Here is a 12,923-nt window from a genome sequence, read left to right on the forward strand (position 1 = left end):
GATTTAACACACATTTTTAAGATTAAGGCCCTGTAGTATTTGTTCACCGCTATCAGGAATATGACAAAACTAATGTTTTCTTTGTCCAAAGAAAAAGAAAGAAAAAACAAAACCAACTCAGCCTGGGTGAAATTTTCCCAAGGCAGAGATCAATACTAAAAGTTACCCAAGATCTATATTAGATCTCAGTGCATGATTAACAGTTACAAACTGACAACTGAAAAATCAGAGTATTATAGACCTGCAAAACTTGGATAAAATTCAACACAGGCAGGCCAATATTAATTAAAAAAATACACAGTTTTCACTAAATTTACAAGATTTTTCAATTACTGCTAGGCAAGTTGAAAACTTGATACAAAATGCATAGAGTAGAAAGGTGATTATCCTCCTACTTCCAGCGAAGTCAGCAAAAGTTTGTTGTCTTTAACATGAGCAAGAACAGGCCCCCATATACAGATGCAGACACTTCAGTTCATAAGCAGCAATTTTACTTTACATTAAGTATCAACACTCAGCCGAACCAAGCTGAGTGCCCAATGTGGTATAGTCACAGTTATGTTAAACACTGTCACATAAAACCCTCCATAAGAAAGAAGACTGCAGATGACAGTCACAAGAATTACAATGTAGGCTCAAATGTTCATGCAGCTTCAAGATTTAAGCCACTAGGACACCCAAAGTTAGAATGCTTTACCAATTTTATTCAAGATAACTATTAGTCCAGCAGAAGCAATAATTTTGTAGATAAGTCATTAAACTGAGGACTACCATCATTATTAAGGTTACCTTTGAGCTATACCGGTTACTTTATATAAACTCTTCATTTCATGTATCTTGGTGCGATAATTTCATTGGAAGCTGCTTATTCAACTTAAGAGCATGGAACAAGGTAAATGTGACTTGCAGATTTTCTGACTTAACATTCTGCTGAACTCTTGGATCAAATCATGGGATCATTTATGTCAATGAACCTGTTAGAGATCTTTAGATTGTCTATATTCAGCTGGTGAGCTTATTTTGGGCACTTATCACTGGCAATGTGCAAAACAAATCACCACCCTTCTCAAAATTTCAACATGCCTCAGATGCACTCTGAAATCAGCACTTCATCAGTGCCCCCATGTAGCCTTTGTACATTCCTCTCTCTCAAAAACACATTATAAAAACATAATATTAAAGTGTTAAATTAGAATGTTTCCAATCACACCCCCAAACAAACATCCAGTTACCTTTCATAATTTCCAAGAGTCAGTTCAATCAACTCTATTCCAAATTCACATATTACTTTTATTAACACACAAAACAGCATTACAGTGTTTTTAATTTTTAATGTAAACACAGAAGACCATTTATTTCATAGGCAAACAAGCCTAATGCTTACAGACAGGGATGACGCGGTATTTACCAGGGGGTTTTTACTAGGTAAAATCATGATTTATACCATCCCAGGAAAAAACAGTTAGAAAATGCCTTAAACTGGGATTAATTTAAAAACTGTTTCATGAATATACACCACATTACACTTAGTTTTAGTTACATATTTAATTTGTGATTATGTAAGGCAGTAAATTTGTAGATTAATTTAGGGTTGTACAAATAAATTAAATTGCAGTGGGAATACTACTAATATGTAATTATAATACTGAACATTGGAATATCTGTATACATTTTGGTTTGTTATTTTCTCAAGAATGTTATAAATGTCAGAACTCATTTCAGTTTCCAATACTGTATAAATGAATGTAAAGAAACTGATTATATGAAAACAATAATACAGAGTTGTAGGATTGAACCATCAAGCAATCAGAAGCATAGACTACCAGTTCAGGTCCATTTGGCCATGTAACATTTTGTAGCAGAAAATCAACTTTGATGTAGAGGATAGACCAAGCCTATAGGACTTGATTTAGTCCTAAGTGGAGCACAGGGTCTGGTCCAAGAGCTGGACCGCTTGGTAATAGAGGCCATAATATAATTAAATTTAATATCCCTGAGGCAGGAAAAACACCACAGTGGCCCAACACTGTAGCATTTAATTTCAGAAAGGGGAACTACACAAAAATGAGGAGGTTACTTAAAAACAGAAATTAAAGGGTACAGTGCCAAAAGTGAAATCTCTGCAAGCTGCAAGGAAACTTTTTAAAGACACCATAATAGAGGCTCAACTTAAATGTACACCCCAAATTAAAAAACAAAGTAAGAGAACCAAAAAAGAGCCACCGTGGCTAAACAAAAGTAAAAGCAGCAGTGAGAGGTAAAAAGGCATCCTTTAAAAAGTGGACATTAAATCCTAGTGAGGAAAATAGAAAGTGTAAAAATACAATTAGGAAGGCCAAAAAAGAATTTGAGGAACAATAAGCCAAAGACTCAAAAAGCAATAGCAAATTTTTTTTAACAGTACATCAGAAGCAGGAAGCCTGCTGAACAACTGGTGTGGCCACTGGACGATCAAGGTGCTAAAGGAGCGCTCAAGGACGATAAGGCCATTGCGGAGAAACTAAATGAATTCTTTGCATTGGTTTTCACAGCTGAGGATGTGAGGGAGATTCCCAAACCTGAGCCAGTCTTTTTAGGTGACAGATCTGAGGAACTGTCCCAGATTGAGGTATCATTAGAGGTGGTTTTGAAACAAATTGATAAAATTAAACAGCAGTAAGTCACCAGGACCAGATGGTATTCACCCCAGAGTTCTGAAGGAACTCAAATGTGAAATTGCAGAACTATTAACTGTATTCTGTAATCTATCATTCAAATCGGCTTCTGTACCAAATGACTAGAGGATAGCTAATTTTTAAAAAGGGCTCCAGAGGTGATCCTGGCAATTACAGGCCTGTAAGCCTGACTTCAGTACCGGACAAAGTGGTTGAAACTATAATAAAGAACAATACTGTCAGATATAGACGAACATAATTTGTTGAGGAAGTGTCAACATGATTTTAGTAAAGGGAAATCATGCCTCACCAATCTACTAGAATTCTTTGAGGGGGTCAACAAGCATGTGGACCAAGGGGATCCAGTGGATATACTGTACTTAGATTTTCAGAAAGCCTTTGACAAGGTCCCTCACCAAAGGCTCTTACACAAAGTAAGATGCCATGGGATAAGAGGAAAAGTGCTCTCATGGATTGGTAACTGGTTAAAAGATAGGAAAAAAAGGGTAGGTATAAATGGTCAGTTTTCAGAATGGAGAGAGGTAAATAGTGGTGTCCCCCAGGGGTCTGTTCTGGGACCAGTCCTATTCAACATATTCATAAATAATCTGGAAAAATGGGTAAACAGTGAGGTGGCAAAATTCGCCAATGATACAAAACTACTCAAGATAGTTATGACCCAGGCAGACTGCGAAGAGCCACAAAAGAATCTCTCAAAACTAGGAGACTGGGCAACAAAATGGCAGATGAAATTTAATGCTGATATACTCGTTCATTAGCCTGTTCATTTATAAGCTGACCCGCCAAAATGGAGAGATAAAAATAGCAAAAAAAACTGTATGACCCTTTCATAAGCCGACCCTATATTTCAGGGATTGGAAAAAACTTTGGCTCCTGGCCCTTCAGGATAAGCTGCTGGTGCACTGAAACTTGTGTTTACCTGGAGAGTTCACAGGCACGGAGCCCCTCAGCTCCCAGTGGCTGCGGTTTGCCGTTCCCAGTCAATGGGAGCTGCGGAAAGTGTCGCCACTTCCTGCAGCTCTCATTGGCTGGGAATGGCGAACCATGGCCACTGGGAACTGAGGGGCTCCAGGTCTGCAGACGCTCCAGGTAAACAAAACAATGTATTGGATATTCAATTACATGATTCCATAGAGTTTAAAATCATCACATTTTGGTGTAGACCCATTTATAAGCTGACCCCTCCTCTTTGATGCATCACTTTTTTACCAAAAAATATTTGGCTTATGAACGAGTATATACGGTAATGCACACTGGAAAGCATAATCCTAACCATACGTATCAAATGATGGGGTCTGAATTAGCTGTTACCACTCAAGAAAGATCTTGGAGTCATTGTGGATAGTTCTCTGAAAACATCCACTCAATGTGCACCGTCAGTCAAAAAAGCAAACAAAATGCTGGGAATAATTAAGAAAGGGATAGCTCATAGGACAGAAAATATCATGTTGCCTCTATATAAATCCATGGTATGCCCAAATCGTGAATGCTGTGTGCAGATGTGGTTGCCTCATCTCAAAAAAGATATATTGGAATTGGAAAAGGTTCAGAAAATGGAAACAATCAATTATTAGGTGTATTGAATGGCTTCCGTATGAGGAGAGATTAATAAGACTAGGACTTTTCAGCTTGGAAAAGAGATGGCTAAGGAGAGATATGATTGAGGTCTATAAAATCATGACAGGTGTAGAGAAAGCAGATAAGGAAGTGTTGTTTACTCCTTCTCATAACACAAGAACTAGTGGTCACCAGATTAAACTAATAGGCAGCAGGTTTAAAACAAACAAAAGGAAGTATTTCTTCACATAACGCACAGTCAACCTTTGGAACTCCTTGCCAGAGGATGTTGTCAAGGCCAAGACAATAACAAAGTTCAAAAAAGAACTAGATAAATTCATGGAGGATAGGTCCATCAATGGCTATTGGGCAGGAATCGTGTCCCTAGCCTCTGTCTGCCAGAAGCTGGGAATGAGCGACGAGATGAATCATTTGATGATTACTTGTTCTGTTCATTCCCTCTGGGGCACCTGGCACTGGCCATTGTTGGAAGACAGGATACTGGGCTAGATGGACCTTTGGTCTGACCCAGTAGGGACATTCTTATGTTCTTATTCCTCAAATTTCAATGATATACCCAAAGTTTGAAAGATTCACTCTATGCTTGCTGAACACTGATGCAATTATTTTTCCCAGTTTAAACTAGGTTTAAGCCAGTATTTACCAGTGCCCTGACCTAAATTAGTTTTCCCTGGGCAATTGCCAACCTTGCAGCACAAAATAAAGATCAAATTTCATACAAAGTCAAGAACTCATTGCTGAGAGTACGGATTGATGAATACTGATTTATATGACATTCTGGAATGCCCTGATATTGATGAAGTTATTACAAAGAATTACTGTATTTGATAAGGATACCTATGAAGTTCGTTAGATTCTTTTAGGATACTAATGGCTTAATTTAAATAAGTAACAGAAAATATAGCAAGATCTAGTCTTGTCGGCAAGAAACTAGTACTGCAACAAAGACGTATTATCAGGTTATAGCATTTGGGAAAAACAGTGTCATACTGACATTTGGTCAATAATATTTACAATACAGGGCAAATAACTAACTATTCCTATGGGTAAATTTCACCCCAAAATGTATTTACATACCTTATTAATTTTTTCTTTGGGATGTGTCAGGAGTGTGGGGAAGTGTGAAAGAGCTTCACAATTCAGAACTACTTGTGTCTGTTCATCAGTACCAGTAACAATGTTGCCTACAGCTCTGAGTGCAGCAGTCTGAAACAACACACTGTATTTCAAGACTTGAACATTTAGAAAAAAAGTTAAGCATAAAAACAGTGAACACAGCAAAATATTATTTCATTCAAATGTTACCACAAATTAGATAACTGAATTTTGATAACCTAAGTATTTTGCAAATAAATGTTTGCTGATAAACCTTTAGCCAATCAAAGTGATAACTAAACAATTTAAAAAGTAAACCACTTCAGTACTGTATACTACTATATTTTGAAATAAATTAAGATATTGCTATCTAAACTTACTTGCACTTTAACTTCTTGGTGGCTGAGAAGGGGAACCAAATAAGGGACTATTCCAGAGTCTATCACCATCTGGATCTGTTCATTGCCAGCATCCGTTAGGTAGGAGAGGGCCCAGACTGTATCTACCAATATCTAACATTTAAAAAAAAAAATACAGTGTCAAACCCATTAGGAGAGAAAGGTCTAAATAAGACGTGCCGAGATTTTTGTTATAGGGCTATTATATTTAAAGATAGGGTTTTTGTTCAAGACTTGCTGTTAGAGTCCATTTAAATGTTTCTAGTTTTGTAACTGTCTCAAAGCAAGGGTTTTTACATTGAGAGGATTTTGTCGTTTAACATCTTATAATTAGAAGGAAATTATTCTGCAGTTTGACATATTCACTTTAAGAAGTCTAAAATGCAGCCACTTTGTAATTTGTTCCTCGCACCTTTGTCTGCTGCCTTCCAGGTAGCTAGAACATAGGACAAAATATCATTTATAACCATAGTCAAGAATATGAAGGATATAATGGTCAAACATCATACCTGTCCTCGTGAGAATCTTTAAATTAAAGTGGACAATATAAGAAAAAATAAAGACTGATTGTTGGGGTGACAACACTTCAGGGAACACAGAATAGGCAGCCTCAGAATGATGGCTCACATTTCACAGGAGACTAACTACTCTCATTCACAAAGCAGAGTTCCTTCACAGAACTTTAAAAAGCGTTTGAAAGGTACTTAGTGGAAACTAGAGGCAATAGCACTGCACGCTGAAATAACTAATTTTTTAGTAGCACATCTGAACCGCATAAAGAGTATATTATACAATACGATACGTAAATACAAGATGTAAATTTATTAATGCTAGGAAATACACTGGAAACAGTCGATCTGAAAAAAGAAAACTGACAGTTCAGATGCAGGATTACAAAAATATAAGCAATTCGCAGAGAATTAAGAGGTTCACAATCATTTCAGCTACAAGTGTGAATGGACTGATCTGTAGACAGAGAAGTTTCAAGAAACTCCACGTAAGTTTTGAGTTAAAGGACAGGCCTCATCTACACTGGAAAGTTACATCAGTACAAGTTAAAATGTGAATTTAAACTGGTATAATTATAATGGACATCAAAGTGGACATACTCCAGAAAAAAAGGACACATCCCACAATAAAAATGTTCACACAAGGGGTTATGCTAATATAACCATTCTGGTATTGCCAGCAAAATCTTCCTGTATAGACAATGCCTCAAAAGAGATCCAATGGTGTAGGTCACCACAGTTTCTCATTTAACAATATGTGGAGAATCACCAGAATGGCCCTTTGTATTCAGATAAAAGATAAACAAGAATCAATAATTCAAACCTTCCTTTAACTCTTCCAAAAGTAAACAGGTGAAATATATCAAAAGATCTCCACTAAAAAATAAATCAATCACTACTGCAATTCTCTTTGATTTTTACTCTTACAGTCATTTAGTCAAGAATAATATTGTAGTCCACAATTTTGATTCTGAGCCAAAAGGATCATTGCTTCAATGTTACTGTTATCATGTGGAGCAGATTCTAAAACCAGAGCTATTCTGGGCATACAAGTACCAACATTAAACATTTAGGACACAACTCAATACACTCTGGACATCCTATAATACCAAACCCCTGATGCCAGGGACAGCTATCATACAAGTATTCAAATAAAACAGGATTAAGACGAACAACAAATGAAAAAAACTGATTAGTAATACACCTGCACAAATATCTACTTTATCCCTGGTGTAAGCCCACTTGACTTCTAATTGTAGTCAATGTCACAGATCAAGTTGGCCTAATATATATTTTAACCATTAGCAATATACAGTAGAACCTCAGAGTTATGAACACTACAGTTACGAATTGAAAAGTCAACCACACACCTCATTTGCAACTGCAAGTAAACAATCAGGCAGCAGCAGAGACACCCAGAGAAAAACAAAACAAAAACATACCAACAAAAAGAAGCAAACAGTTAAATACTAACTACTAAAAAAAAAGGGAAAGCAGCATTTTTCTTTTGAAAAGTAAATTTAAAGCTGTATTAAGTCAATGTTCAGATGTAAATGTTTGAAAGACAACCATAACATTCTGTTCAGAGTTATGAACATTTCAGAGTTACAAACAACCTCCATTCCCAAGGCGTTTGTAACTCTGAGTGTCTACTGTAGGTAAATTTCACTCGATATAGCCTATTTTAACCATGAAGCAAAGTGCTGATACATTCATACTGCAAGACATTTAAATACAGCTAGTTAACTAGTCTTATTTTATACTTTAAGTCATTTGTCTGTAGCTGGACATAGTAGAAATTGCTACTTTTCTCCATTTGCTCTTCCACTTTCTTATAAAAACAACCAAAACCCCAAAACACTTCAGGTACGCAAAAGGACCAATAAAATAAGTATGTTTGATTTTGCCTATCATTTATAAAGGGCCAAAAGTATGTTCACTGATATACTGAACAGAGAGGGGACAAAAGCAACTCAGATTACTGTTACAGTGAAATATAGTCACCTCCTACTTAGTCATCCAGTGAGACACAGGCATTGGCGAGACCTATTTGGAAATTTTCAAACAAATCTTTATTTATTTGTAAAATGTCAATTTGCTGGACTGAAATTTTTCACAAAGTTTACTGCAGATTTGAAGAAATTTTTACCCAAACACAGGCCGCTTTTCCACAGGAAGTTTGTTGATGTTCCAGGTACAAAACTCCACAGCAGAAAGCCTGCAAGCTCCAGACACCCCAATGAAAGCTGGGGTTGCTAGGTTTCCCACTCTGCAGCAAATAGCCTGCTAGCTCCCACAGCCCTAGCTGAAGTCAGGATACTCAGCACTGGTAGGCTCCGTGCTATGCAACAAACTCCCCAAGCACACTGTCCCAGGGCCAGATCCAGTACTTTCAGGGTCAATGGCTCCAGGGAGGCACCACCATGCCAGAACTTCCAGTCTCCCCAATGTACAGCCAGGAGCCGGGAATCCCTGGGACACCTAACTGGAGCCAACAAACTGGTCCAAGAGCCAGGAGGTCATAGGATGGGCAGGGCTCTCAAGGTCTGGGACTCCAGGCAGCTCTGCATATGGACTGACCCAAGAATCTGGGAAACCCTGGCGTCCCTGACCCCAGAGCCACAGACCCTGACATCCACAGCAGATGCCGAGTACTCTGGTCCTGGGGAGCAATTTTAGAAACACCATCTGGTGATAAGTCTGAAACAAAATATTTCAGGTTCTCTCTTTTGGAGGAAAAATCTGAAAAAAAAATCTAGTTTTGGTTCAATCCAAACTCATTTTTTTCCTTCTGATTTTTCAGTTTGGTCCCCAAACAAAAAAACACTAAATAAATCAATTATTCACTCATATGTACTTACGGATAAAGCTACGTTTTAGTCATTGGTATTTTTAGTAAGTCATGGACAGGTTACGGGCAGTAAACAAAAATTCACGGCTCATGACCTGTCCATGACATGGTCACAAAATAATTAATGGAAAATGTTTTTACTCACATTTACATCTGTGTGGTGAATTAAAACACAGAGGGCTGGAAGGATCTAGGGGGGAGAGACAGAGTGTTAATATTAAATAGAAATATTCAAGATATTTAACAATTCAACTTGTTAAATTTAATTAAATTTATAAATGAATAATTCAATTCACCTCCTGAATGGTTTCCATTGGTGGAGGTGGGTCTTTGTGACGGCATAAGTTGACCATGACCCATGTAACATTCCTTAAGAATGTTATGGGAATAGATGGACTGATGAAGGATAGCAGAGGTTTCACCACTCCAAGACTGATAACATAATCTCGACACTGGGGTCCATCACCTGTGTAAAAATTAAATGATTTTATGATGATAAAAACTATTTACAAAGGATAGTGCTGTAGAACCATGTTCCCATGTTAAATAACCAAGGGCCTAGCTGTTAAATGACCCAAATGACTGCTCTTCCAGTTTCCAAGCACAATTTGAGCATAAGGTTGGGCCTCAGTTCAGCTGTAAATCTGGTACCAGGGGTATAACATTGATTTCTACACATCTCCAAAAGGAAAACATCTCAGAACAGACAGTTTCCCCAATAGTCACTGTTTAGTATTATTAAAATTGTTCAGTGATCTGAGTAGAAGGTAGTCAAGAAACTATGAGTAACTTCTTTACATGCTGCTTTTGTCAATGCAGAGACTAGCATATCCAATGTTCAACATCCTAGCAAGTGACAAAGTCAGCTTTCCAGCATGTCTTCATTTTTGTAAACTTAAACCCTTCACTATTAAGATCTATGTAAAATTGTCTAAGCCTTTGGATGCAATAGATACCATTAGCCAAAATGTGACGTGCCAACACCTCACTGTACAAGAAACACCTCATTCAACATGCAGTAACTGCTCCCCTTTCTGATTCACATTAAACATACTTTGTGCTAGCAAAAGGTGATTTGCTGAATTCTGAAGAGATAGTTATCCATGATTAAGAACACATGAAAAAGATAGTGATTAATGACCATGAGGACAAGGTATAATGGAGGCCCATCAATCATAACAGGTTACTGGTCCAGACAAAATACTCTGTGACAAGTTCCATATTGCTTGAAACTGAATAGAACATTTCAGTTTACTTTGATATCCCCCCAGTTTGACATGTATTGCATCCACCTAGATACTTATACGGTCCTCAGCATTGTCGTTTCCAAGCTGTATTGTTAACAGGGAAGGAACAGTGTCACTCCTAGGTCCAAGTAACAATACTGTACGAATATTTTAAGAAAAACTAGAATCAGAGTTTTTGAAAACTTAGCTTATTGTCATAAACTAAGCAATACCTAAACCCACAACATTTCAGTAATTTAAGACATGGTGGGGCTGACATTTTTAAACTACACTCACCACAATGATATTTGAATCTCTCTGTGGTGTATCACTTATAACAATAATCAAGAAGAAACAAACGAAAGTTTTAGGTTAGCCAAAAGCTTGGCCAGAAAGATTAAATGTGTACTATGAAAGCTCTGGTGACTGAACTGGGAGCTCTGATGGCGATCCAGAGCCTTTATAATGAAAACTGTTTTCATTAGAACATTATGCATGTGATTTGTTTGCCAGACATTGTTTCCTTTTCTTGTACCTGCATTGAAAGATGTACGTGTTAAAGGAGGAGCAAGAGAGAAAGCAGAAAGAATTAAGCAAAGGGCATTTTGAGGGAAATGAGCTCCATGTATTTGAGCCAATCCCATTGCTCTTATAGTTAAGCATACTTCTATTATTTAAAAAAAAAAAATAACAGAATCCAAACTGGTTTATTAATTTGATTTCAAAAGAAACTTTTGAATTTTTATATTAAGAGTAACACAAACCTATGATATTGCCTAAAGCCCATACCGCTTGCTCACACACATTTTGATGAGGTGAATGCAGCAACCTCAGAAAAAGTGGCACAGCATCTGAAAAATAAAGCATCTGTTACTCAAAAAGTCTTAGTTCTAAAGTGATGTGCTCATTATTATAGTTAGCTCTTAAGTTAAAAACTGACATTCCATTACCCCATGATGTGAAGATCTTCTCCGGCTATGTGTTTATTCTGGTTAATGAGACTTCACTCTTTTTCCAGATTATGTTCAATATAAACATAGATCATAATAAAACTTTTCCTTTCATACCATTCTTTCACAGAAGGGTCTGCACTTCAGACCAATATAATGAGAACAAAAGATTTAAGGTAAGTTATTTTTATATAACTTTGTATGACAAGTTTAAATTATAAGTAATTATTCTTAATAAATGGTTAATGTTGAAATTCCATATTTAATTCTACTAATTACCATTGAATTTCAACTGTTTTATCTATGTAGTTATCACTAGAGCTGTCTGAAATGGAATTTCAAACACTTTAATGTCAACCCAACAAGCACAATTAGTTAATTTGAAAAAAGTCACTAATCATCATTTAGTTATATATTTTCTACATTCTTTTCCATCACTGGTTATTAATAGAAGTTTTAGTTAGTAATTTTTAATAGGCAAAATCTTGAAAATTCTTATCGACGTATTTGTACAACAACATAAGCTGTCACCTATATATCCTGTCTTCTCTTCCTGGCTCTTGAAAGTTTTAGATAAAAGGGGTAATCCAACTGATTACCACAAAAGAGATTCTGCTGTTTCAAATACTGTCAATGAATGACTGGCAAAAAGAGCAAATTGATCTGTAAGGAAGGGGTTTAACAAAAATCACTCATCAAGAATAAGATACTTACATCCCTGCCTCATATATGGGAACATTAGGAGCAGGAGGCAGCTCCCAAGCACAGTCACTGCTGAGTCAATATTTAACATTGTGATATTATCTGGAAGATGCTCTTAACTCCTACTCTTACAACCTAAAAGCTAAGGGACTTGTGCAACACCGCCTGAAGAACCTTAGTTGGGAGGAAGGACTCAATACTCGTTAACACCGAAGGACCTGTTTACTTTAATTACTTGGTCCCCAATTTACTGGGTGTAGGATTTTGCTGAAATTACATTAAATTTGGGGGGCATAGAGGAGAAGGTTTCATTTATAAGCAAACACCACACCACTATCCCTCCTGACGCATAACGGGTCAAATATTGGTTTAATTCTTGAAACATGTTTATTAGCCACTGACCTTATTCAATATTAAACAAGAGGATTTACAAAGCGAGTGTAATAGGTAAAATACCCACAGCAATTACAATGGCTGGAAGTTTTGGAGAGATGTTAATAGGTCATCTTCTTCATTCAAATAAATTACAAGAGAGTACCCATATCTGCATAACATTTGAGTACAGAGTAACTTCAATGAAACTAGGTGTGTTTATGTTGTTTCTAATCTAAATCCATCAGTAGAAAAATCTGAACTGCCAGACTCAATCCTAGCTTTCGATCCATTGAAAAGTTAGCTTTAATATAGCAGAAATAAAATGATTCTAATTAGAGCTGTCAAGCAATTGAAAAAGTTAATCTTGATTAACCACGCTGTTAAACTATAACAGAATACCATTTATTTAAACATTTTTGGATGTTTTACACATTTTCAAATATATTGATTTCAATTACAACACAGAATACAAAGTACACAGTGCTCACTTTATATTTATTTTTTATTACAAATATTTGAACTGTAAAAAACAAAAGATAGTATTTTTCAATTCATTTAATTGAA

At 36.5% G+C, this 12,923-nt stretch overlaps 1 protein-coding gene and 1 non-coding gene across 3 annotated transcripts in view; both read right to left on the bottom strand.

The window, feature by feature from the left end:
• The window catches only part of KPNA4 (karyopherin subunit alpha 4), a 62,773-nt gene that overhangs the window by 27,035 nt on the left and 22,815 nt on the right, over positions 1 to 12,923 (bottom strand). For both annotated transcript variants that reach the window (XM_050965980.1, XM_050965979.1), the window contains exons 8-12: positions 11,097 to 11,183; positions 9,403 to 9,572; positions 9,252 to 9,296; positions 5,729 to 5,860; positions 5,331 to 5,459 (exon numbers count right to left, since the gene is read on the bottom strand). In XM_050965980.1, the coding sequence (XP_050821937.1) occupies positions 5,331 to 5,459; positions 5,729 to 5,860; positions 9,252 to 9,296; positions 9,403 to 9,572; positions 11,097 to 11,183 (563 nt within the window). The remainder of the gene's footprint in view (positions 1 to 5,330; positions 5,460 to 5,728; positions 5,861 to 9,251; positions 9,297 to 9,402; positions 9,573 to 11,096; positions 11,184 to 12,923) is intronic.
• Positions 939 to 1,247, bottom strand: LOC127057340 (small Cajal body-specific RNA 7). The gene has a single exon (XR_007776070.1). It is a non-coding gene; the product is annotated as a small Cajal body-specific RNA 7 (non-coding RNA).

The sequence above is a fragment of the Gopherus flavomarginatus genome, chromosome 8 (genome assembly GCF_025201925.1).
Source record: "Gopherus flavomarginatus isolate rGopFla2 chromosome 8, rGopFla2.mat.asm, whole genome shotgun sequence".
In the NCBI taxonomy this organism is placed as follows: Eukaryota; Metazoa; Chordata; order Testudines; family Testudinidae; genus Gopherus; species Gopherus flavomarginatus.